The sequence below is a fragment of the Aythya marila genome, assembly GCF_965140915.1.
Source record: "Aythya marila genome assembly, chromosome: 15".
NCBI lineage: Eukaryota > Metazoa > Chordata > Aves > Anseriformes > Anatidae > Aythya > Aythya marila.
This window is the reverse complement of record NC_139056.1, coordinates 6,156,919-6,184,351: the sequence shown is the minus strand read 5'-3', so window position 1 is coordinate 6,184,351 and position 27,433 is coordinate 6,156,919. Positions and strand designations below refer to the sequence as shown.

Genomic DNA, 27,433 nt, shown 5'->3' with positions numbered 1-27,433 from the left:
TGGAGTCACAGCCATGAAATGATCGGTGCGAGCATGATAAAACCGTACTGTGTCCATTACTCCAGCATTCAACATCTGAAAAATGGTCTTTGCTACGGTCAAGACAATTTAATTTATTTTTTTTTTTGCAAAAGAAAGGAAATGAGCATTAAGCAGTCGTCTGCAAAGACCTAACCGTACCACGTCTAGCCTCCCAAAAGAACATTCCTAATCAATTTCTGATAGGATTTATGCACTGCAATAAAGTATAAAATGGGATATCCAAGTACAGCTTACTCAAGCTATCTGCATGAGTTTGAATAGCTCATTACTGAACAGCCACGTGCACTGAAGGATGCGGACAGTTTAAACCAGAGAAGCAGGCTGTAAAAGTGATTAAATCACAAAAGAAAAAAAAAATCTCAGTGGGGAAGAAAGCAGAGGGCAAAAGAGCTGGTGGCAAGCCCTGTAGTGCCACAGCCAGGCCTCAGGGCATGCGCTGTTCTGTTTGCTAGGCAGCGAATAAACAAGGTTATTGAGCCAGTGAGTTGGGAAAGCAGCACTCGGCTGGGAGAGACAGAGCAGATCAAACGGAGGACAGCACAGGCCTGCAAGGGGAAGTCAGCAAGGTCAGACCTTTGTTAGGTGTTCGACAGCCTCACAATTACCTGTTCTGCATAATCAGTGCAGCACAATTGATGATTACGAACAAAGCTTTCAGACTTTTAAATATGTCAGTTAGAATATTAGATAGTATTTTTAAAAAAGCTTTTCAAAGAAAATACTTAAGCACATTCCTATATTTTTTGAATACAAATTTACTTCTGCTGTGGCTTGTATCTCTGTTGCATCTGTATCGTTTATTTAAACCAGAGTTCACAGGGATTTTTTTTAATGTTTGAAAAGCACTTAAGAAAATGTTCTTGATTTTCATTATGGCTCTCAGGCATTACCATTGTTATATAACTATACATTGGATTAGAAACTAACATATAAAATAATAATTCACTAAATCAATTATTTATATTGGGGTAATATGAAAAATGTCACTACACTGCCCTGACCACAGGTATGGCACTGGCAGAACAAGCATTTATTGCTAAATGCATGACTGGGTTTTATTGTACACATTTACACAATTATTTAAAAAAAAAAAAAAAAAAAGTTATTTTTCTTTCTTGGCCACAAAAGCTCCTGCAAACCATTTATTTTCCAGTGAGTAAAAACCACGGATACCATTTGGGCAAAGAACAACACAACAACGGACACTACGTGGCCGTGGCGCTCCCGGCCACCTCGGGAATGGGACAGGGAAGGGGTTGCCCTTCGCCACCTTCTGCTGTGGCTGGACCTACCGAGCAGCAGGAAACCTCCTTGCCCCGCGCTGCTTTGCAAAACTAGCGACGTACCTGGGCTGCTACGAATTTCGGGAGGGGAGCGGCGAGATGGGGACTGCTTCTGGAGAAAGTAACACGACGCAGCGCGTCACCGGCGCTGAGCTCGAGGTCCTGGAGAGCTCCAAACCACAGCTTAAAAATATGACTCAGTATTAGCAGGCAGTATTACAGAAGGAATAAACAAGAGAAAGTACAGGCTGACACAGATAGCGGCACCATCTAGGGAGACGATGACAACTGCAGCTTGTCACTGTGCGTGTCACCGCCACGCCGACCTGGCCAAGCAAGCTGCCTGCCAGAAAGGTAAGGAAGGGCTCCGAAAGGCCCTGGCGTGCCCCTGTTCTGCACTGCATTTCAAGACCAAATTCCTGCATGTGAAAATCTTTTAAGAGATGGGGAAGCTGAAATTTAGCAAGATCTCTCGTGTTGTTCCCTTCTACAAAACTTTCAGTCAAAGCCTACCTATAAAACGTTTCAGAGTGGATTTAGCAAAAACCACCAATGCAATTCCAGACGAGCGTTACCTGTGACCACGATGGCTCTTTGCAAGAGAGGGATGCCTCCCTTTAACGTTATTGCTGAAGTCAGACACGTTAAGCATTAAGTACAAATGTCAGCTTGGCTCCGGCCGCGCCAAACTTCAGCTGCGAGCGGAGGGCAGCTGTCGTACAATGTCAAGGCATGCTAACAGCTCCCACCTCCCTGCCCTCCTGCACACAGGGACACCAGCCAAGCCTGACAACGAGGGCAGGGCACGGCACAGCCCACGGGGCTCCTGTTCATCACTCAAGCCTCGAGTCGCAGCCATGACCTACCAGGAGCCCACGGGAAGGGAACGCAGAGGTGAGCTCTTCATTGCAGCCCCAGCTGAGGTGCATGGTGAGGCTCTTCAGGTACAAAACCCTGGCCTTGCAAACCTTAAGACATCAAAACCAGGTTCTGAAGATGGAGAAAACCCAGCTCCAGCCTGGCAGGACATCTGTGGTGGGTGGCAGCATCTGCCCAGGCCTCCCCCAGCGCCGCACCTCTGCAGGGCTGCCAACACCTCATGGCACGGCCTGGCCAGCAGCAGCCCTTTGTGCTGCCTCAATGCCACTGTTTGAGGAGCCGTGCTCCTCATTTTGGGATTAGACAGCTCCACAGCCAGCCCAAGGCAGGGACAAACTTCAGAGGAGAAAAGTTTTTCTGCCCGTGGGCTGGGGATCGCCACGCACCCGGCGGCACAGCGCTGGCAACGGAGCGTCCCCGAGCAGCCTGAGGCAGACTTTCCAAAATATAAATGCAGCTTCTCGAAAACGTCGCCATCGGACGGGCAGCGGTGCATAGTAGCAGAACTCTAGAAATATTTTTACAATTAAGACATTACACACAGTGACCGCTATTTATACTTCAATATGTCAGCCTTAAATATTTACTTTTCCACTCGCTCAGTTTGCATTATATGCCAACAGATCGCCTTCTTGCATCATTTAAAGAGCTTATAGATATTTAAAACTCCCCGGGCAATATGGGAATAGTGTTACTATAAAACAATTCAAATTAAATGACGAGAGGGAAAAAATGGCTACTTTTTATCTAAAATTGATTTTTACTGCAAGGATGCACCTTTTTCAAAAAAAAAAAAAAAATGGACCTGTTTGCTATGTCCATCGTGATAAAATAACTTAAAAAAAAAAAAACAAAAACAAAAACATCAATTTTGACCTTTAAACCTCTGCCTAGGCTTTACGCCGCTACGCAGTGGCCGTCCATGAGTCGGCAGCATTACATCCTCCTGCCCTACGGGCTCCAAAGAGCGAACAACCCTGGTTAAAGCAAGTAAATGTTTACACTCTTAATCTGTCCAGCATCCCAAGGCTGCATCAGCCATTACTGGACGTTTTTCCCAGAAATCCGCCAGGCTTGGCAGCCGTATTTTGACAAGAAATGTGTTCCCTTTTATGGCCCCAGAGCCAGGGGCCGCGGTCGGCACGGGGGAGCAACCACAGCCGTGTCCCGGGGCGCTCCTAGCCCTGGGCACAAAACCCTGCCCGTGGCCAGCCCTGCTCCTTCCTTCCCATTACTCCCTTACTGTCAAGTGTGAGAGAGATGCTCCGTTCCGGATGTTATACTATTTCCTTTCGGGTTTGCTTACTGTAAGTCCCATAAATCCAGAGCTTAAAACAAATCAGCTAGGTTGGGAAGTTTATGGGTGCTTCCCAGCCCAGCAGAGCCAGGCTCCTTTCCTGAAAAGGAACAGGAACTGACTCGGTTATCCTTGCTGCTGCTTCTGCCCTTGGTAATCACATCTTTACATTTTCATGTCCTTAAAAACAGCTAAAATGGAGTTTGGAGAATGAAGGGCCTTGACATTCGCTGCCAATCCATCAACATTCAGGCTGTGTAACATTCCAGATCATCGCTCATATAAAATGAAATGGATAACCGTGATTCTTTCTAAACAAATTTTCATCTCCTTCAGGAATCCTGTCCCGATGCAAGGATTAGCTGGACAATGGGAAGAAAGCAAACGAGAGATGGGAGGCAGCGGGAAGGCCTGGGGGTGCTGCTGCAGGAGGACGAGGAGTGCTGCTCCACCAGCGGATCTGCTGCAGGAGTTTCCAACCACCCTACCCAGCTGCTCTCTCCCATTGCTTCATTCGCTCCCTGTGCTTCAGCTTTTCTCTCCTCCAGCCATCCCGAGCACTGGGCCAGCCCTGCTTCGTGGCTTCCATCTCCAGACCTGGAGCGGAAACCTGGAAGGAAGGACTGGAAGAAAGAAGGGGCATGGAGAAAGCGAAGATGCTGGAGGCAGGGAAGGAAAACATTTCATAGGCTTTATTAAAGGTAAAATACTTTTTCCAAACGGCAATTGGAAAGCCAATACAATTCCACAATTCTAATCTACGTGGAGGAGGAAGGCCAAAAAGCCAGGCAGCCCCATGAGCACCACCTGCATCACGTCGCAAGCAGCAAAGCCTCGTTTCTCCCCTACCTAAAAACCCGCACGATGCTTACTGTGCTGTGCCAGCCCTAAAGCAAACAGTAAAAGCTGAAGTTTTGCATGAAGGCAAATTCCAGGCAGCACCCAACAACAAACACTGCGTGAGCAGAGAAGAACCAGCCTCTTAAAATATATGCATTTCCCCTGTGTTTCCTTAATTTAATCTGAATACGACTCACATTAATGAGAGGGGAGGGGGAGAACTGGCAAAGGAGGGGAAAAAAAAGGAAAAAAAAAAAAAGGAAAAGCGAGCAAGTGAGAAGCAGCAACTGTGAGATGGAGCCTGACGATTAAGGGCTTTGACATGCTCAACAGAGCTTGCTTTCTAGTAAAACAGCCCCAGCGAGGAGAGCAAAAACATATTTATAACTTGATTTTTTCCCCAGTGTGAGCTAGAAGCTTGGTTTTCACAATCTGCACAGGTAGATCCAAGTTGAGTTAGGTGTACAGCTCCCACTGGAGTACATGGAGTTTAATGAAAAAATTAATGAGAAACAAAACTAATCAGATACAAAGAAATCCTTCGCTAAGAACCTTGGTATAAAGTGATGGACTATAAATAACACAATCCCCCCAAACTTCCTGAGTTTAACTATCCTTAAAAATACATTACTTCAAGGCAACAATTCTGGTTATGAAAGTAAACAGAAAAGATTTAAAAACAACAACAAAACAAAACAAAAGCCTACATGGTGGGAAAAAGAAATAAGAAGACAGCCTCAAGTTTTAGGGACCTAAAAATAGCCCGTGAAATAGTTCTTCCCTAATGCTTTTTAAAAAAATAATATTTTAGTGGCATGTTTCTTTAAGCTATTTTTATTTAGTCTTCCTGTTGATAACTGAAAGGAGAGAATGGCTAACATGATATTAAATTAAGTATAAGATGTTGCCCTTCATAACTAAGAGGCATTACATCTGAACTACTACCAACAAAATCATCAGGCTTGTTGACCCCTGAGAACGTTTTCCTGTACACACACATTGAGACAAAGCTGGCAAGCGATGGAAACAATCAAAAATCAGGTTTATTTTCTTAATCTTTGATAGGTGTCCTTATCTGCTTATCAATGAGCAAGCCTACGGAATTGTGCTAGTAGATAAGGAAGAAATAGAAATGAGAACAGAAAATATTTGAGAATGTTTCATGATACCAACGTGCTTTGCTGGTCTGCACAAAGCCGAAGAGAAAACGGAACTTTTACTGCTCCTGGGCCATACTTGCACCCAAAGCACCTTCCCGTCACTTTCGTCTTACTGCTGGCAATATACATTTGGAAAATACAGAAAGAACAGCTCACAAAACAGCCTTTCCAAATAGTTATGCCTGGTTTGTTTTTGCAAGCTTAGATGGTGCAGGAGAAATTTCCAGTGAAACAGACCTGGAAACACCACGGCAAGGCTCGCAGAGCAGAGCGGAGTAAATTCCAACGACAAACACATCTGCAGTCAAAAAAAAACTTATCACACAAGTGTGTCCATAAGATTGCACTGAAAGGAAAAGGATGTAGAGGGACAAACTGTCACAGCTGAGCACAGCCACCCTCTGGAGCATCGCAAGCCCTCCGCCAGCCACAGGTGCTTCCCGGCCAGCCCTGGCCAGCTGCGGTGCGATGGGACCGGCACCGTCAGGATGTGTCCCACGTCTGTCCTGGTGTTTTGTGTGGCTGCAGCATCCAAAGCTTTTCGCACAAAAGCAAAACAACCCCCCAAACCATTGGTTTGCAATTATTTTCTTTTCCAGAATTAATAGTTCTTAGCTAACAGAATCGATGCATTTATTTATATGTGTACACGTGAGAATGTTAAAAAAATATATTCTCATTGCAAGTTGAATTTCTACCTATAGGAAAACCTCTGGCAATGAGACTTGGGGACTGCTTAAGTGTCATTCCAGAAAGCACCACAGCCCCGACACATGCTCAGCCCATCCCAGGCCTGGTTATCACGGGTAGGATCGTGGCACTGCTCTGCGCAGCTTTGGGGCCAGCAGCAGATCTTCTCTCATCTTGCACTGTGGATGAATCATGACATTAAAAAAAAAAAAAGAAATACTCCCCCGCCCAGTAAAGCTGCAGCACTTCTGTGTTTTCAAAAAGAGGATTAAAATTCTTTTAATGCCATCTTGCTGAAATACGGCACCTCCACTCGCAGCAGCGCGGTTCGGCTCAGCACCGCGATTCCCATCGCCCCGACCCAGCCCACCCACACGCCGCGGGGCAGTCCCCGCGGAGCTCCTCGCTTCTTCATGAGAACTGCCAGCGGGGGAAGCCCTACGACCTCCCAGGGCGATGCATTAATTCATGTCAGTGTTTCAGCATCCTCAACACGATGAAGTCGCTGTCGTTCCGCCCACGCTGCCGGGCCCGGGGCTGGTGCAGCAGCGTAAGGACAGGACTCGGGTCCTGCCCCCCACGCAGCGCCCTCCCCCTCATCCTTCCATCCCAACCCAAACAGCTGCAATTCCTTTCCTCTTTACTCAGCATCTGCCTGTCTCCGTTGCCCTCTTATAGGTCCTCTCCACTTGCTTCACGTCGTGTTTTGGCTGCGTTTCTTCTATTTCTGAAACAAAACTAACGACATCCAAGGGCTAAACAAGAAAAGACCCTGAAAATGAAGTCCAGGTTGGCTTCCCACGGCTCTCAACCCCTCCCCACCTCTTCCCTCCCACCATCACACAGCGTCCCTTTGATTTCCACTTCCCTACCGCCCTCCCGGTTTTTCTGCCTATCACCACAGAATCCATCGCTAATTTACATCTCAGAAGATATGATCTAATGGGTAATTAAAAATACAAAAGAAAATTTAGGAATAACTATTTTCCCTTCACTGCTTCCGTCCCATTAAAATATTTTCCTGCTGTATTGCCTACAGGGCCTATCTTCAGTTGCAAGAGAACAAAGAAAACAAACACTGAAAATTTATCTAAATAAGCCACAATATTTCCAGAGAAGCTACCATGGTGCTGTGGGACCTTGGGAACTTGCACCAAAGTATGCGAGACATTGCTCAAAAATAAGTTTTGCTCTTCAGTTCTACAGCTAAAAACCATGATGCGAATATGTGAAAATCCCAGCTTTCCTATTTCCCAACATCCTTTTTCCCATCAGCAAACTGCACTGGAAATGCTATTACAACTCACACCACAAAGTCCACCACCACCTCCAGTTGTTTACGCTTTTGAATTATTAGCAAACAAACATTAAAGAGCATTAAAGTAAATAAAAAGGGGGAAATAAACTGCAGCAGTAACATAGGATCAGCTACATTCAGTTGTAAATAAAAGTACAGAGTCGTATTTAATAGGGGGGAACTGCTGAGTTTGTTTATAAAGAAGGCTGGTTCTCCTCCAAGTTTCATGTTCCAGCCTGAAAATAACTTCTTAAAACAGCTGTCAGGTTTTGGGGGCAGGGAGGGCGATACCAGCAAATACGACCTTTCTTTAGAAGCGCACAAGTTACCATGGGCAGCGGCTTGCACCGCACTGAGAAAATTCCTCTGAAATGCGGCCCCTAAAATCAGGCAGGAACGTAATGGATAACCCAGAAAGAAAAACTGGGCCCAGCAGAGCCCCCAGCACCTGAACTTTGGGAACCCAGGGGCACGGCCGCCCTGGGGGAATGAGCTGTCTCCCACCGGACCAAAAATCCACCATCTCTCCCTCTTTCACTTCTGCTTCCCTTGAAAGATGTTTTTGCCAACTAACATCCTGGTTATTAAGTAGGTTTTAAAAATAGAAAGAAATTAAAAGACCGCAGTATGTTTCAAAATTTGGATGTTAAATTTCCAAATGCCAAAATGGCAAATTTTAAAGGCGAACATGAAGGAACTCGGCCACCTACTGCCTGTGCTGTAAGCACTTGCTTTAATGCTTACCTTTCAGATTTTCAGGTGTCATTTACACACTTGGTCTCCCCGCTGTTTTGGCTGATAATACTGCAACTATATACATACATACACACACAGGCAGCTCAAAAACTCCAATTTCTCCACGTGTGGAGGCAGGTTCACATCCGAACATGTTCACATGACCGGTCACACTAAGCGGAACACGTATTCAGAGCAGCCAAATGTCAGCTGGATAAATGCACTGAATCAATCCTTTCTTCCGCACACGGGACGAGGAGAGGCTCCGCCAAGTGCTAAAGGTCTTGAGATTTACTTTGGGGAGATCTCACTGAAATAACAACAAAAAGCATCTTGGATACACTACTGCCGCTGCGGTATGTTCTTTCCTTCCCCAACATCCAAATAGGTAAATTCTGGTTCAGGAAACGTCATGAATCACCCCAAATGCTAGGCAGCATCTGAAAACGTTAGGCCATTAAAGAATCATTTCCGTCCTCCCAAGTGAATGTCACTTAAAAACCCTCTCCCTGCCAGAACTACCATAACACTGCAGTAGGAAGGATAAATCATTATCTGGTTTGTACTATAAAAAAAAAAAAAAAAAAAGCTGCAAAATAGCGTTGACAGCAATTTCTCCTCTCCAAGTCTGGAGGCAGAACACCGGGTTCCACCCACGAGCGCAGGAAGCGAAAGCCGAGCAGAACGACGCGGACACCGGCTTGGACAACGCTGCTAACGATAACCTGCCACCAGAGCTCGAGATGCAGAAGCCAAGGGACAGCTCAGGAGTATTTTCACTCTCCTCCCTGCAAATACTGCGTCTGCCCGTACCACTGAGGGGGTTTTCAGCGCTGCTGGGCCAAACCCGCTGTTCTTCATCCTGCTGCTGAAATGTGCCCGGTATCCCCACATCTCCCTGTCGCATCTCCTGGTCAGTATCTCCATACCAATTTACCTTTTTAAGGCCCCAAACTCTGTTACAGATAATGCCTACAGATGTACCAAAAAAAGGGAAAACACAGCTCAACCCTGTATTCTTCCTGAACTCCACGTGGGGGGAAAATGCTATGGGGAGAAAATGTGGGGACGCAACTAGATAGGAGAAAATATTCCCAGCTCAACACAGAAGTGTACGTGCAGGCAGGCAGTGTCTGAGACAGGGGTATCAAGCAACACACCGTGTCCATGGAGTAGAAATACTGATTTTAACTGCACAGAATGTAGTTGATTTAGCCCACTTACTTACAAATGCCTGTGTTTCTGGAGAAACCCTAAATACAGCATTTTGGGAGCCGCTGTCAGCAATCACAGCTCACTGTCAACAAAATGCAAGCACATCTTCTTACCAGCGAATGAACGAGCTCATTGCCCTGCCCTGCACACAGCAGCACTTTGTGGTGCTCCCTCTACCACAAAGACATTTGGGAAGCAAGCACCTGTTTGGTGATGGGGTTTTAAACCTGCTTTTAGGGGTCACAGCATAGAAGTTGCAGTTACTGCACGCTGGCACTTCACTGCTGCGTTCTTAGGATGTGTCTGGTCAGTCTCCCATAAAAAAAAAGTGACATTAACAATGGTAAACTTCACAGATCAGGGCAATGAAGCCAACTGTTCCAGCAGCTTTATTAGAGCAGGCAGGAGCCCTACAAAACACGAACATAACGACCCCTGGCTGCAGCTATAACCGGGGTTTGATGAAGGCTGACTTACCTCCTCGGGCAGATTATTGAATGGGCACATCAGAAAAATAACACATTCTGACAGATGCCTGCACAACTGTTTTCCAGGGACGGGCTACACAGCTACAGACATGGAAGAAACTAACGGCAGGGACTCCAGACAGCTCTCAAAGCAAGCACTTGCCCCTGTCCAACCACAGCATCCCTCTGCAAGCACACAAAGCCAGTTTGTCCCAGTGACCCAAACGCAGCACAGCTTCTTCCCGGCTGGTGTGCTGGGCCCACACTGCAGATTTTTATCTCCTGACCACCTAAGGGAAAGAGCACATATGAAAGAATAACATTTCATCCTCCCTTCGTTATGGTTCAGTTATGTATTGGTATAAAAATATCCACATATCCATACTGAGACCTTTATTTTAGGCTTTCTTGAAAGGAAGGGGTTGGAGGGATTTTTCTTCAAATTACAAGACGTGAAAAAGTCATGCCAGGAAAAAGAAATCTAATTATGCTCAAGAAAGAACCCAAACTTATTTATTTACCCAACAAGGCTGTAGAAGAGCCATTATCAACTCAAGCATAGAGACAGGATAGTTACTGGCTTTGTGAGCCTGGCCAATGGCCACCTAATGACAGCTGCAGTCCTCTTGCTAATTTTCTGTAACATCAAGCTCTAATGGTCATGGCAGCAGTGTTATAATTTGACACACACATTGAAAGGGACGATAATAACTCTCAGAACTACTCTCAGGCTTCCTTCTTCCGATCCCTGTGTCTGTGTTTACAACCTTTCCTCTTGCACTTCGCTTTGTGCTGAATCACCTGAACACAGCAGCAAGGACTGTCCGAGCACACTCCTGTGTGGCTTGCATGTGTGGAAGCCCTTTGCTAACTTAAAGTGCTCTTATTTACATAAACTGCCAGTGCACTCAGTGTGTATCGATGCAGTTTTATGCATTACCCCCACAGACTTGTTACCGGAACGTCCTGCAGGCGACATGAGCGCACACACAAAATCACACCACCTCCCCAAATCAATAACTCCACCATTAAAACCAGCTGGCTCCTCTGAAAGGAAACGATTATAACAACTTCAACAAAGCATGCTGCTTGCATGAGGAAGATTTGCTGTTTAAAATCTGCACAGAACCCCAGCAGGGCCTGGATCCTGGGCGTAGGAAGCGGCACAAGAATTAACAAATCCTGCACTCTGAAGGGGTCGGACAAATAACGTGCTGCCAGCACAACCCAGCACCGCAAAGCCCCCTCTGCTACAGCAGCAGCAACACCATGCACACTTACAGCCTGCCGTGCTGCAGAGCTGCCCACGCCATGAGGCTCACACCACGCAAATCACAGTCCAAGTTCAGTCCCAACATACACACGTAACACAGTTTATCTAAGTGCTTATAAAATATCATACTTTATGGAAGGGCAGAAAGTGGGGAAGCCTAGCAAGAAAAATCTATCCTAACTTTAAAAACTTTCCTTTTATGTTCTAAGACAATTTCCAACTTTGTCACCTCTTGAAATCTTGGGAAGAATTCAACGCTTGACAGACAGACACACTACATTTTAAAAACAGCCACGTCACGCACACGTTTTTTTGCAGCGTTCAGAAAACTGTGTGCCTGATCAAAAATGTTTTCCATATGGCCTGATTCAGTCTCGGCACCTGACTGTGGCCACCACGAACTCCTCTGCCCGCGATCCCTGCACGAGCAGCGCTGCCGAGCTGGGTGCGCCCCAGCCCCTGCTGAAGCAGCAGCAGCGAAAGAAAGAAAATCTGTCTTAGATGTGCTCCTGCCTTTGCTATCAACAGGTAGGTTCTAATATAGATTGCTAAGCTTTGTTGTTGTTGTTGTTTTTTAACACCAGCCATCTGATGAAGATCTGGTGCAAGAACTGTGCACTATTCCCAAGTAAAGCCTGATCAAGAGCAGCTGATGGTGCCTTCAAACACCAGATCCCAGCTGTAACCAGTGCACTACGTCGGAGCCTTCCATGACCTAGATGCTCTGACCATATGAGATCTCTTGGACCTATGAGATCTCCACCATTTTAAAAGCTTTAGGCTCTCATTGCAACAAACCTGCACTAATGGCTGATCTTCTGGCCACGAACTGGAAAGAAAGTACACTCGGCTGAAGAGGTCCAGCCATGAAATGAAGGTTACCAGGCAATTTGGTTAATCCAGTGTTTTTACAACGGACATATCAACAACAAAAAGCTCCTGTATGACCACACATTTATTTGACCTAAGCTGAATGTTATATTTTGGCCATTTTTGCTTTTTGATGAAAAGTAGTAAAAAAAAAAAAAAAAAAAAAAAAAAAAAGACAAGTGCATTTTTCATAATCATTTCAATAGACAGGATTTCAAAGTGACATATTCCTGTTTGCTTTGATTTGTAGCTCATGTGCAGCAATACACAGACAGTGGATTTCAAAAGTTTTCAGGCAGTAAATTGTAAAAGGCAAACCATCCCTGTATAATAAAATAATACAGTTCTTTAGACAAGGATTCCCACCATGGCCTCTGGACATTGCTGTGGCTATGGGCACGTAAACCTCCTTACTGCCTTTGGAAGAATCCAGCTGTGAGAGGTTAAATTCAGTGTTATGCCTGACCCTGCAAGTGTCCCTGAACTTCTCATTAGACACATCAGCAATCCCAACAGTGGCAACCCTACTCTGGTGCTTACAGCTAGAGATATGCTTCTGTCTCATCAAAAGTACCAGCTGGCTAAAGTCCTAATTTTAAATTTTTGACAATCAGTCCGAAAAATAAGATGGTAGAATCATGAGCTTTACTGGTACTAACAGTTCTCACGATGTCTTTGACTTCACCCTGCTAGATAAAGGAGGGACAAAGGACACCCCAGCTCGACTGCAGTGAGGCCGAAGGGTTACATGGTGATGGTCACAGGCACAGAAGACAATTTTTCAGAGATAACAGGCTGCAAAGACAACTTGGTGCGTTTTCATATAAGAAACACCCTCAGGATGCACATATTTACTGAAATGCTATACATATACACAAACATCATGTATGTCTACATTGAAAGCAAGTAACTCTCAACAGTTTCACGCAATAAAGATTTTTGAACTTCTTTGTGAAAAGCTGTCATCAAATACCAAAGTATGAGTAAAGTTTCCAACAGAGGTAGGAAAACGTGACTTCAGCGAAGACTAGAGACCTTTTGTTTACAGCTCCGTACCCGCAGCAGATTCCAGTGGCAGCGATGTTTCATAACCTAAGACATACATGTTAGTTTAACATCCTCAGCAGAAAAATTCAATTAGCGATCACTACGGATTCCAGAAACTGGGGAAAGGCATGGCACGTGTGTGCGTTTCTCTTAAATGGTTTATTGGGATTATGAAACAACTAATAATAAATTTTCTCATCCTCACGTGGTGTTTTTAAGAAAGCTCTCTGCTTCCAGTTGATGCTACATTGCCAAGCAGCAAGTAAAACATTAAATATTACTCATATTGTCTCAATAGTAACTTACATGTACGTACGTGATAAAATCTCTTTCATAACATACTGCAGAAGCAATGTCATTCACAGAAAGGGAGTCAGACTGAAAGCAAAACAAGTGAAACCATGTTACATATTGTTATCAAATAAAAACCAAGTCCTGAAAAGTGGCATAGGTGGAAAAGGCTACAAAATCTTGGAACAAGGTCTGATGGTCTGCTAGCAGAATTTCACTGTGGGCAAGTGCCACACTACAAGGTTTTCGCTGTTCTTCTGGAAGCCTGCAGCCACCATTCCTTCTGCTGGTACAGCCCAAACGCAGACTTCCTAGAAACACCCACAGCTCTTACCGAGCATCACGTTGTTTAAACAACGGAAATTTGGAGCTAACATTGTACTTGGGCTCTTTGCAAATTATGTCCTTGCAGTAGCATTTCCTCATTACATCCTGTCTTTAACACCAGCCGTGTCAGGCCCTGAGTACTTCCAAGAGATTTACCTGTTTCACTTCTGTCCAAGTCGGTCAGAGGATAAAGACACTCCGTTCCCTACAGGACAGACCTCACATGTCCACTGAACAGGAGTTAAAAATAACTGCAAGAATTTGATTCAAGAACTACCAGGAGCAGCTATGCAAAAGCTTATCAGGCAGCTTTTTGAAAATGGGTATAAAGAAAAAAAAAAGTTCTATTTCATGCATTAGGTATATGCTTTCAAGTCAGACATCCAAGCTGCACATTAAAAAAAAAAAAAAAAGTTTCCATTTCTGTTTTAAATGTCCTTGTTTATCTAATGAATGCAAAGAATTAAGCATCTGATATCAGAAACAGAAGTTTTCTTACATTTCCTACAGGCTGAATCAACATTTCAAAGCGCATTTTATTTCAATTACTGACTTTCCTTTTTGCTCATTGTGCTGTTAAGCGGAGAAACCAACTGTCACCATTTTAGCTCAGTAAACATATGAATAATTGCTAACATGGATTATAAACTAGTTTTGCTTTCACTGTCTCCTTCTCCCTCTTATCTCTGAGGGGGCAGAAGAGGATTCCCTGCTTGAGCAGAAGGTTGCGTCAGATGACCAGAGGTCCCTGCCAAACCTAACCATTCTGTGAGTTTTCCTTCAAAGGCCTATAAGCTAACAGAAGTGGAAGGGAACCAACGTTAACTCCTAGTTCACAGACAGCTGCATTCGGATGCTTTTCATCTCTCTCTGTGTCCCTCCACTCCCCGTGCAATGGGAGGAACACCGGGGACGGTCCTGCTCTGGTGGACACACACAGGAACCAGGGTTACCTTCAGCCGACAGCCAAAGGAAAAGAGCAAGAGGAAAGACAGCTGCTCTTTCGCTCTTAGGCAAACAAGACATTACAGGCACAGCAAAAGATGCTTTATTTTTGTTTGCGTGATTTGCGTATGTCAAGCCAGAAACAGAAAGGTCCCATCAGCAAGCTAGCGTACTTCATTCTTCCAGTAGCTCCTTGTCACTGTTCCAATTTGGGGGATTTTCTCTAGGTAGTACAACTTCATGACAATAATGTGATTTCTAAATTTATCAAGTCAAGCTGAAGACAACAGCTTAAGAAGTGCATTCAAAGGAACAGGAAGCACTGTCAGTGAAATAAAGACTTGCAGCATGTATTTATGGTTATTTATATGGTCTCCTAAGAATTCCCACATTAAGTTACTGTAGCAAATACAAATCCAAAAGTTTGCAGGCAGATGTAAGGGACATTTTGAACTTGAGGGATGCTCGATGAAGAAAAAATGTGGAACATTTTGTTCCTTCACAAAATAATTTTAGAACCATGAAACCTATCTAACCCTAAAGCCACGTGTCCGGTAGGCCTAGCACTCTAGGCTAGAGCGTTTCTGGAAACAAGGAAAGAGAACATTTGTGCGATGAAAACAAGTTGGTTTGGAAGGGCAGCACAGGCACCCAGAGCCACCCAGGACAGACAAAGAGGATCGAGAGGAGCCTGGCTCCAGCCGAGCCTGCCCAAGCAGCCACGGCCCCTCAGCACGGCCCTAGGTCACGGCCAGGCCCGCAGCCCTATGGCGCTGCTCCCGGCCCACTCCTGCCAGCACTGTCACTTCGTGTTTTCACTAAATGCTGCTTGGGAGCACGCAGCTGCACTTCCACAACCCGTACAGCCTCGCTTTAAGTCAAGTTCCAGCCATTTCCCACAAACCTGTGAAACAGCCTTGACAGTAACACAAACGTAGGTAACAGAACCTGTTAAAATGTGTTAATGCGACTACGGTGACTAGCTGGCTTCTTGGCAATAGCAACTCCCACTGGAAGTTAAAAATTGAAAGGCTAGGATTTATTTTTTTTCTTTTTGAAGGACAGAAATGAGATTGAAAATCATCTAAAAATAGCAGGGAATTTTCAAGTGTCAGCTGTAACGGAAGCAGGAATAGCAGTCTCTCCTTACAGAGCCCGGAGGGATGCAGCCAGCTTGTGATTCAGGATCAAGAGTGAGACAGCTCAACCACGAGCTGCAGACGGGAGAAAGCAGTGCTAATTTACTAATTTGATTAGTATTCCAGGACAATTTACGGCAACTTGAAATGCAATGAAATTGTACTGTGCTTTAAAGTGGCAAATGTAAGTTCTTACATACTTTGCCTGCCAGAAGGAAAAGTGAAGTACATATTGTGAAACAACTGAAGAGGGTTTTAAACAACCCATTCAATCCTCGTGACAGAAGATGAATATAATTATGTGTTTTTGACTGTGCTTTGTCTTTTCCATCAATCTTTTCCCCCTATAACCTACAATATCAATGCTCTTATTTAAAGAACAGAAAGTTTTCTTGCATTTGAACAGTCCCTTACATGCCTCTGAAGATTTACTGAAGTAAATGGAGAGGAGGAAGAAGGGAATTCTGACTTATTTGTAGGGTACAGGTTTGCATTTCAACAACTGTATTTTGAGGAGCCAAAGAAAGGAACATGAAAGAAAGCCTCTGCAGATGACAATCACTGACTGCAGTGGAAGTTATAGTATCACTCCAATGTTACAGGACCTGATTTCAACACTGATCTTGCCCACGTTTTAAAATAAAGCCCCACTCGTGCTGTGCTCACTTCAACTCCTTGAGGATGTAAATGTCTTAAAGGCTAGTAAAGCTGTTGCTCCACCCAACAGCACTGAGATAGGGCTGAATCCAGCAACACCTTCCAACCAGACTGGAAGCCACATGCTGACTTCCCTGTTAGTGTCAGGACATACAAAAAAAATGAAACTGGAGGCCAATTTGTTAAACAAAGTATATGGCCAGAGCCAGGCCCCACCCTGTGCAAAGTGGAGAATCTTACATAGACGGTAACTGTGCTTACAAATGACTTTGCACCACGTGCAATCAAATTAGCCCAGAAGTATGTTATCAAAACTCAGAGCCTCAACGGTCAGCATCCAAGTTTCCCTTGAATAATAAAAACAGCTTACATGTGAGGATTTCTAAATAGAGATATTTTGCTACTTGGTCTTGTGTAAAGTCAAGAGCAACTCAGCAAATCTCCCTCAAAATTTGGAGAAATTGATCTTTCTGCAAAGGTCATGCCTACCTGGCAATAAACCTGATTAGCACTAATACATAAATAAAAATACAAATGTTTACTTTCAAAAAAAGCTCTATCATTATTCAACTTTCCAGATATGTTGCATAATATAATCACTAGGTTTTCCCATAAGGTTCTTTTGTTTATAAGTACAAAACGTATCTTTACCAAGTGAAGACTTAGACAAGAATCAGGTTGAGCAACTTCATGCACTATTTATCTCTTTTCTTTTTACTATTACACTGTAAAATTACAGATCATGTCAAAATGTTAAATCAACGTGGAATTTACTTCTTCCTGGCAACATGCCTTCGCGCAAATTATCTCCAGTTATAATTCTTTATCTGTCACTGAGTACTTTCCATTTTTAAAACACAGGAGAGAAGTCAACCTGTGTATATTATATTTTCAGTCTCACACTTGACAACAAGATCGTGGACTTCCACCTCAATAATAACAGTTTATAGGTCAGACGATATAAAAATGATAAACTGACTATTCACTAAAAACTCCTCTTTACGGACTAAAGCTGCTTTTAGCCAAGTCACGCAGCAAAGACGAACCCGCATGGAGCTCTCTGCTGAGCTGTCCTACTGGCACAAGCACAAGCCTTCTAGATTTACAGCAGGCCCAGCAGGCTGGGCTCAGGAAGTTCAGGGAAACTTCCATCTTATTTTTCATCCTCCTATGAGCTTCAAGAAGCACACAACTGCACAGGTCCCCTGTGTGAAGCCCTGCAAAAAGAGAAATATGGGCAGGCTGGGGAGATTTCACTGCCATCACCTGATGGTCTCACCTGATCTGCAAGAGGGGATGAAGGGAAGAAAAATTCAGTGCTTTGCCTCTACATAACCTTATCTGAGACGTTTTTCTCTCAGGAAAACCAGCCCTGCCTCCCTGTAACTTAAACCCGAAGAGCAGCAGAGTATCGGGTCACCAGGCAGGCCTGGCGCAGAGACGCGCATCCCGTCAGCCAGAGGTTGCCACCGCGCCTTCACGCAGCCGGGCTGTTTATGGAGAAATAACAGCCTTCATGGACTGCACAGAAAGGTTGCAATATCAGGCGAAATGGTGAATTTTATAACTGATTTGCTTTCTTTAAAAACGTTTAAAGTTATTAGAAGAAGCACGGAGAACGGCAAAGAACAGAACATTAAGCCCCAGATCTCCGAGCGCTTTACCAGCTGGAGCCACCGGCTGCCACAGGTGAAGGAGGATTTTCACACCACCAGACCTGCACCCCACGGCCACGCACAGCTCGAGCTGCTGAGCCAGTGACGGAGAGCACAGGAAACACTGACATTTTTTCCATGATGAAGCAAATGGCAACCATAGAGAAACCGTGTCCATATCTCCAAGCGCTTCCAGGAATTCAGGGGTAACGCCATTCCTTGAGACAAACTGAAGGAGGTGGCTTGAGGCAGAACAGCCAGGAATTTTTTAGGGAATTTAATAACAATGACTCTCACTAGACTAACAGCATACATGCAAACGTCCCAAATGAAACCATGGTTCCGTTGTGCTATGCTCCATAAACAGAGCAAGCATTCTTCCCCAACATGCTTACGCATTTTGAGCGCTCAAAAAAAGATGCTGGTGACCCTGGTATTTCTGGAAATGTTGCTGGCTGGCTGGCAAATAGCAATATTGTGACCTCCTAAGTAACAAGAAAGAGAAATGCAAACAACCAAGAAGAAACAAGAACAACCAAGAGCAAAACAAAAATATTTCCATAAGCAGGACTTTTTATATCCTGAAAAGAGATCTCTGACTCCACAGAGTCCTGAAGGGACACATTAAAACCATAATCTCATGTATTATGTGACGCTTGCTATCTTATTCCTCAATACATGTATTTGTTAGGAAGCTCAGCAAGAAAACAGAAAAAGTGAATTGTCTCAAATCCTACGGCAAAAATAACATGGAAGATGCAATTAAACTGACCTCTAGGGCTTATCTATGGACTTGAAAAAAATCACTACAACATTGCTCCCCTATAACCCCTCAAATCCAAGGTGTTGCTAGGCCAGCAGGCCTAAGCAATCTTAAAACAATGAGCAGCCAGGCAAAAAGACATTGTAAGGCCATCAGTGGCTCTGTTTCCTCATCAGCAGGCTGTAAACACCATCTAGTTAGTTCAGAAGTCAGAAACACGAAGGAACATACTGGGGCTGCACTTCTTACGATAAGGAGACGAGGAAGCATCATATCATGGATCAGCCAAAGGAGGAAGAAAAGGTACTTCCATCCTAAAAATTCCAACGAAACACAAAACAGCACAGGGAAGGAGAAACTTGGTTATACCTCGCACATTCCAGCAACCAAGCAGAGCAGCAGGAGGATGACTCCGGGCACACCTCTACCAGCACCATGGGGTACTCCTGAGCCAGTACAGCGCCGTGTCCAGAGTGCCAGGGCAGCACTCATGCAGGCAGAAGTCCCAAAACCCACCCGAGGTGGACACGAGCCCTCAGCACCCCCAGTCTGCTTGATGAGGAGTTGACTTGGTAATGTTGACTTAGCCTCAGCCAGATAGCAACGACCGCTGCGGCAGCTCAAGCAATTAAGAGATAATAGGCTAGGCATACAACATAAAAAATAGGATATCATTAAGATACCAAAGGTTGAAAGGAAGCTGAGAAGTGAAGTATTGGTAGGGAAATAAAGCTTATGCCTGTTATCTCCGCTGTGCTTTGATACTTGAAAAGAGTACGACACATGACATAATTAAACAACCACAACAAACTTCCTCTGCTCTATCGCTGCTATCAACTAATGCTCAGGAAAAACAGTAAAGCAAAGCTTCCTAACAGTACTTCAGTCACAAAACCGAGCAGGTGCTTGGCAGAGGACTATTAATTACAAGGTGAAATTCACTTCACCGCATTAACTCTCAGAGTGGCTCCTTAACAAAACCCTCCCCTGCAGCTGGTTTTAATCCACAGCCCCCTGTTATACAGTGGCACTGCTGCCAGGTTGCTTTTATCATTGCCATTTCCCTGTTGTTTTTTTCCCCCCCTGATGCCATTCAGCTGTCAGCCAAGTAAGCTCACTGGGGAGCAAAGAACTGAGAAAAGAGGAAAAAATGGGCAACTGCTGCAGCACCTTGCGGCGTACCTGCACGTCGAGCAGGCAGGGCACGGGGCTGCCTGCACCACACGTACACGTGCACACAGGCTTCGCTTTCTGTAACCGTAGAAGACACGGATAATAAAATGTGAGCTAATTACAGCTCCGCAACAAAATACAGATGGGAAAGAAAAAAAAAAAGAAGAAAAAAAAAAAAAAAAAAAAAAACCTTGTTAAAGCAATTCCTTGTTCAAGTAATTCTTACCACATCTTCCAACTGCTGTCATAGCTAGGTTTCAGGGTGAGAAGAGACCATTAAAATGTCAATCCACACAGCATACTTCATCTTATCTGAGCTGCGTTTCAGCTTGTTCATCCGTAGTGCCCTGGCTAAAGCAGGACCCGTGAAAGGCATTGGAAGCTGCCAAATCCGCATCAGTACGCTGCAGAGAGAGCAGCCTATGCCTCCTTGCAATAAATGAAACCAAGGACAGAACGCAAGTCTGAGGAAGACCATGAAAAAACACTCCTGGCATGGGGCGTAACTGCTCTATACAGCGCTCTTGTGATCTCCTAGAAAACATGAACAAATACATTAAAATATCGAAGAGCAGTACCATCAGTCTCCGCAAGCCAATTTGTGTCACTTCGATTAATGACACTGAGTGCAGTTATAAATTTAGCAAAACCACTTCATTTCACTTGCTGCTGCAGCACAGCCTTTACACTGCATTTAGCTATAGACAGAAAAAATAAGACAGAGGGAAAATAAGAACTTAAACATCGCAGGGCTGTTTCTCTGGAAATCATGTAATTTATTTTCACAAGAAAGGCAAGCTTCAAGTTACCCTGACGGAGCGATTATATCTGATCCTTTTTTCTCGAAAGTACCCTTCCACGTAACCACCCCGGCGTCAACAGTTTTCAAAGAAATTAACTTAATTTGTATTTTTAGAAGTCAAATAGAGAGCTAAAGCCTCAGGACACACATCTGCTTCAGCTCCGTGGCTTCCAGCCACCAATGTCATTATTGATATTTTCCCTCCCCGTAAGCCTCTCATTTCAGCCCTGTTGCCATATGCATACAGACAGCCAGTTCACCAAAAATAAGTATTTGTGTCACATCAAAATAAGCACCTGCCACAGGCGAGCAGACCGCCGCCACCGCTTCTACCGCTGTTTTGCAACGCTCTCCCCCCCGTCCTTACTCGCTGACCTTCCTACAACCATCCTGGCCTCGTTTCGTATTTACTGCCACAAACCTCTCCTTCCCCACCACAACGCTCTCCTGCGACTCCTCTGGTTTCCTCCACTCCATTTTCCGCACTTTCCTTATAGAAACATGCACATTCACAAGCTGAACAAACAAACCCATGTCGCACAAAAGGGGCTGCAACGCAGTCCACGCTCGTTTTTGTTTGTCTGCTCTCCGCTTGGGAGCACCGCTGCTGCAGACACACACACCTCGGAGAGACAAAAGCACGGTGCTGGAGACGGACAGCTTTATCCAAGGAGCCCCAGAGTGAAAGCCCCAGCACGTACAATCCCCCTGCACGCACCCCTACGTGCTGCTACCTCTGCTGGAAAGCAGTCGAGGGGTTCATTTGAAAATGAACCCTCTGTGGAAAAATGAGTTTTGGCCCCTTATGCGAGCTATAAGGGGAACCGGACAATCCCTCATTTTCTTTCCGGAATTGCAAATTTGCAGTTTCATCCCCAAATCCTTAGAGCTGCAGAAATGAGAGCATCTGCTAGCTCACTGCACCACCCCAGTAACTTTTTCCAGCCTAACTTCGAACCGTAACAACTCGCTATCAAACTGCCAAATCTGCAGTGCTCACTTCTTTCTGTGAATCCAGCTGTCAGTTTTCCCAAATGCCTTCGCAGTCCCAACTCTTTCGGTGCCAAAAAACTTTTCACAGATATACATAATTTTGCAAAACACATATGCTGTATGTATGGCACATGAAGTCAATTAACAAGTTTATTTACTGAATTAAAGGATGACACACAACAGTCAAACAAAAACCTCTTGCAGACAGCAAGCACATTAACCTTCTCCTCCCTACAACACGATAAGCTCACGAGGAATTTTAAGGAGTTTTGAAGTCCAAGTATGCTTTGAGTACCCTCCAAAAAAAAAAAAAAAAAAAAAAAAGGCATGAGCTCTTTCACACTTATCTCCATGGCATCTTTCACTCTGTAATTCCCTTGGCGTTTCTGATCACCAGCACGCAGAGATACGTGTAAAGCACGTTCAGTTTGCAAGTCAACAAGCATAAGACACGTACTGGGGAAAAAATATTCCCTTGTAAAAGGGAAAAAAAAAAAAAAAGAACTGAATACAAAATAAAAGCACGTACCTTTTAACTGATCAGCTACCACGCTCTGACCCACTCGCTCGGTCACCTTTCCATCCTCCATTTCATAACGATCATCCAAATATTTTGCAGTAGCTTCCGAAATGTGGACTTTTCCAGCCACCCCCAGCTGCTCCATCAGATTGGCCAAGTTGACATCGTTGGACCACACGTCGAACTTGAACCTCCTCATTCCCAGAATGCCACACAGGACTGTCCCGGTATGGACGCCGACTCTCATGTTCACCATTTCTTTCTTCTCCTGGCAAAACTGCTCGATGGCTTTAATCATCCCCAAGCCCATCTCGATGCAGCAGTAAGCGTGGTCTGCCCGGGGCTCTGGGCAGCCAGCTACGCAGTAGTAGCAGTCTCCCAAAGTGCTTATCTTCTCGCATTTGGTGTCCTCGCACAGGCGGTCGAAACGTCCAAACAGGTCGTTCAGGAGCCCCACCAGCGCGTGGGCAGATTTGTTGGCGCTCATTTTCGTGAAGCCAACGATATCTGCGAACAAAATGCTCACCTGCTCGATCTGCTGCATTTTAAAAGGGCGGAATATTATGGGGGTTTTCTGGATGGAGGGCTTCTTCTTCCTGTTTTTGGGGCTCGAGGTGGAATGGCGTTTGACGGAGTTTTCACTTTCATCATCCCCCTGCTTCATTAAGTCATCGGCTATTATTCTTGGCATAACAGAATGAATCATCCTCTCTTTCAGGGCTTTTTCCACTTCCAAGTCTTTTCCATGCATGATGGACTGCCCCACTTTCAGGAACGTGCTCCTGGACCTGACTTCGGACATGATAAATAAATGAATACCGATGGCGTGGATGCAGATGTGAAGGAAGGCTTTACTCAACAACTCCCAGTAAATCGCCCCGGCTCCAAGAGGCGCGAAACAGTTCTCGTCGCGGAAGCGATACCCAAAGGTCTCAAAGAGGACCGAGTACGACAGTCCCAGAAACAAGCTTAAATACAGGGGTAGGTGCATCACGGTGTAAAGCAGCAAGAGCACTTCGACACACATGGAAAAACTGCCTACTTGAGAAAGACAAGTGTCCGCGGGACTGGCCGGGGGCGTCCGGTTGGACACGTCGCCGCTTCCTGAGAGGGGATTCAGCGCCTGGAACTGCGGAGCCAGAGTCAAGGCGAAGACCAGGAGGGTGAGTACCAGCGAAGTCCACACGTAATGGCGCGCGTAGGCCTTGGTGAAAGTGAACGCGAAGAACGCCACGCACACCACGAGGAAGCACAGCGCCGGCACCATGAACACGATCCGCTTCTCTCTCATGTGCACGCCGAAGTAGACGCCCCAGAGCAGGCAGGCCACGCCGATGTAGAAGAGGGCGTAGCGGAACCGGCGCTGGGTCTGCGGGAAGCACCGCTCCATGCACGCCTCCTCCAGGTTGGTGGAGTCGAACTTGGGGTTCCACCACTTGGACGAGGCCCTCTCGAAGAGCTGCGGCAGCTTCTTCTGCCTCCGGAGGCCGGGGCCGCCGCCTCCTCCGGCCGCCCTGCGGGCACCCCCCGACTCCCCGGAGCTGCAGCTGGACGAGATGCTGTACTTGCAGCGCTTGGAAGAGCCGCAGCCCGCCTGCTGCCGGGGGTTGATTTTCACCGTCACGCTGTTGCTGTCCCCGCTGGAGTCGCAGCTCACCTCGGTGCTGTGGTGATGCAGCAGCTGCTGGTGCGGCGGGGAAGCCATGTTGGCGGCTCCTCCCGGGGAGCTCCGAGCAACCGGAGCCGGACCCTCCGGGGCCGGGAGAGCCGCCGGCGGCGGGGCCACCCCGCGGGGCTCCCCGGGGCCGTGCCGCTCAGTCTCCACCCGCCGCCTGCTCGGAGGGGCGGCCGGGCAGCGCCGGGGCGCTCCGCCGCGGGCCGGGCGCGGCAGGCAGGGCAGGGCGAGGCGGGCAGCCCCGCATATTCCCCCGCCTCGCACGGCCACGGAGGCGCCGCGCCCGTGAAGGGAGGGCTGGGGATGGGGGGTGGGGGGGGGGCCGGGACCGGGACCGGGACCCGCCGCTCGCTTCGCCCCCTGCCCGGTCCCGCTCAGCGTCGCCGAGCGGGCTCCGGGCCCCCTCCGGGAGGGCACCGCTGCTCCATGGCGGCCGCTTGGGCGGGCAGCGCTCCCCTCACGGCCGCCACCGCCGCTGCTGCTGCTGCTGCTGCTGCTGCCGCCGCCGGGCCGGCCCCCACCCGCCCCAGCGGGGCTGGCCCGGCCCCGCCGCCCGCCTCCCGCCGCTCCCCGCCGGCCTCGCACGGGGCTGCGGCACCGAGCGCCCCTCGGGCTCCGCTCCAGCCGCCCCGCTCCGTGCCCCTGCCGCCGGGCGGGGCCGGGCCGCTGTGGAAGGGGTGTGTGTGTGGAGGGGGGGGGGAGAGGCGGTGCTCGCCACCATTTTCCGCCGCCGGGCGGGGACGGGGTAACGGAGCGGGCCGGGCCCGGTGCTGCTCCACAGCCGCTTCTTGGTGTGCCCCCCTCTCTGCTATCAGCGCCGAGCCTCTCCCCGCGCCTCCTTATCGCGTCCCCACAGGCGCTGCCTGCTCCCCCCGTCGCTCCTGTGTCCCCCCCTTGTCCCTCCTGTGTCCCCTCTTGTCCCCTCTTCGCTCCCGGCCCCCGACGGCTCCCGGCGGCGGAGCGGGCCCAGGCGCCCCCCGGGGACGGGCTTCGGGTCCTGGCGCTGTAAATACGAGGCCCCCCGGCCCCCAGCCTCTCCCCGGGGCCACTCTCATGGAAATACAGCAGGGGACAGCGAGAGGAAGGCAGGAGGGCAGCTGGGGGTCCCCGGTGACGGGCAGTGCTGCTGGGGCTCCTGGCGAGCTTTCTGTGCGCTCTGCCAAGCGTACCCCGAGTTACTGCACGAGGGGTGGTGTCTTCAGGCTGCCAGGCTTCCAAAGGTTCAGAGGAATTGGGGAGATTTGTTGGGAAAAGGAAGGGATTCCTTGACTTCAATTTAACATAACGCTACCTGTGTCATTTAGCATTGCTAAACGGTCCTCTAAGACTTAGGTTGTTGCTGAGATGGGGTGATACGAAGCTCCAGATGTGAGAGGCACTGAGAGGCAAGCACACTGTTTGCTCTGTGAGAGCATTGGCTTGTCATTATCCCCTCCGAGAGACTCCATCAGCTGACAGTCTGGGCCAGCCGCGTTCCCGCAATACCCCTCTGAAAAAGGTAGAACCAGCAAAGAGCTGAAATAGGTGGGAAGAAAAGGGGAAATAGGAAATAATTTAAGCCCTTACTATGTGTAAGTAAATCAGGATGTCGTTGAAAAGAATGCCAGGGTAAGTGTTCCTCCTGTTGAAGATGTGAGATTTCCCTCTGGCAAGAACAAAGCTGTGATTTCATTCAGCTCCTTTGGTCCAGAGTGACTAGGAGCATGCCGACCGTCGGTGAGTAAAACAGTGCTTGTCTGGAAGGTAGCAGAAGATGAAGCCCCTCAGGTTGTTATTTACTACTGAAACCTGCTTGGGTAGGCTTTAATTCAATTTTCAGGAGTATCTGGCATGGAGATGTGGGATCACACCTTTGTTAAAGCCAAACCATCAGGCAGTGGCTTGTGTGTGCATCACAGGGCATGAGCACACAGACAGGAGGTGGCTCGGGTGCTTAACAGTGCTCGTGCATGAGTGCTTGGGTCAGAGGAGAGGGGCAGCTCCTGTGCATTGCCCTCTTATGCATGCAGGAGAGACCCCTACGTCAGGCATGGGGTATGCATGTTCCAGGGGAGAGAGAATGAGAAGAGGCAAAGCTCTGACCCAAAAGCAAGAGACATGTCTTGTTCCCCCCATGCTCAATAAAGCAAGACTTTGTGTGTTCTTATAATAAACAGAATCACATCAAAGATGCTGACTACATCACAAGTTTTAATGGAGTGACCCACATGATCCCAAATTTTGGCTGCCTGCTAGTCAGAGACTGCTTTTGATCTCTGCTAATGAAGTAGTCTCCTCTTTCCCAGCTATTGTATGCTGGCTTGAGGGACAGTGACATGGGACTGAAGGAGGCATCTGACTTCAGACCCCGACTTCAGGATTTCTCAGAGTCCTTTCTCCCCCAAGGAAGCTTCCGCTAGGTTTGTTACCCGCAGGCTCCCATCCTGCTCCTCCTTTTGATCTTTGGTGCAGTAACTCGGTGTTAGCCGTTCACCCCCAAACCAAGCCCTGCCTTGGAATAACCAGATGAAACCTCTAACAGCCAAATCACTGCAAAATGCTGCACTGTGGCTGCCCACCAGCCTCACCGTGCCCCAGTGGCTTCTGCCATCATCCACTTCCATACAAACACAAGCTACGTGTGCAACTGGGAGAACAGTTGCCTGGTATTTATTTTCGTTAGCTCTACTGCCTGGGAAGAACTAAGGGCTGCCTCCCAAAAGACTGAAACTTCGACCTTGTTACGGGTGCTGTTCTTTTCCTCTGCTTCTGTCACAAGGATACCTCTGTTGAATTTGAGAAGCAGATGAAATGCATGTAAATGGTAATCAAGAAATGCCAATGATGCAAGTATTTATTTCAAATGGTTGAGTAAAATTTGTCTTAGAAAGCAAGAAGTGGTTCAAAGCTGTATCTGTTATTCCCCCCCTTCCATTCTGATTAGTTTTCTGGAGAGAGCTGAACCCTGTGGCTTATAATGCTGTTGCTGTGTCCCTCCAAGGTAGGTGGGTGAGTTTTGTAGCACCCTCCAAGGAAGATGCCTCCTCCTGGTCACTGTCTCAGTAAGCACACCTTGACTGAGCTGGAAGCTACCAGGCAGTGTTGATTTTGAGTCCTGGGTTAATTCTAGCGCCTGGTAGTCCTGGGTTGTGCTGTTTTCCTGTAAAGAATTCTGGCCGCCCTTCCAAAATATACTGTGGCTGGTTTCCTTTCTCAGAGACCCAGTTAGAGGAAATACTTTACAGTGCAATAGTTAGGCAAACGCATATCCTACTTGCACATTTCTCTTAAATTCATGCCACTAAATATACATAGTTAGTCTATAGAATTTGATTTGCTTCCCTTCGCAGAGGCACAGCTTTGTCAGCTCTTCTGATTAGCTTTTGTTTGACATTCATAATATTTTACTTCACTGCTTA

At 46.9% G+C, this 27,433-nt stretch overlaps 1 protein-coding gene across 2 annotated transcripts in view; it reads right to left on the bottom strand.

Annotated features, from left to right (window-relative positions):
• Positions 1 to 24,686, bottom strand: part of ADCY9 (adenylate cyclase 9) — an 81,934-nt gene extending 57,248 nt beyond the window's left edge. The window contains exon 1 of one of the 2 annotated variants that reach the window (XM_082772027.1): positions 22,370 to 24,686. In XM_082772027.1, the coding sequence (XP_082628153.1) occupies positions 22,370 to 24,065 (1,696 nt within the window). In that variant the 5' untranslated portion in view covers positions 24,066 to 24,686. The remainder of the gene's footprint in view (positions 1 to 22,369) is intronic. The other variant, XM_082772026.1, reaches the window with a different exon arrangement.
• Between the last annotated feature and the right edge of the window lie 2,747 nt (positions 24,687 to 27,433).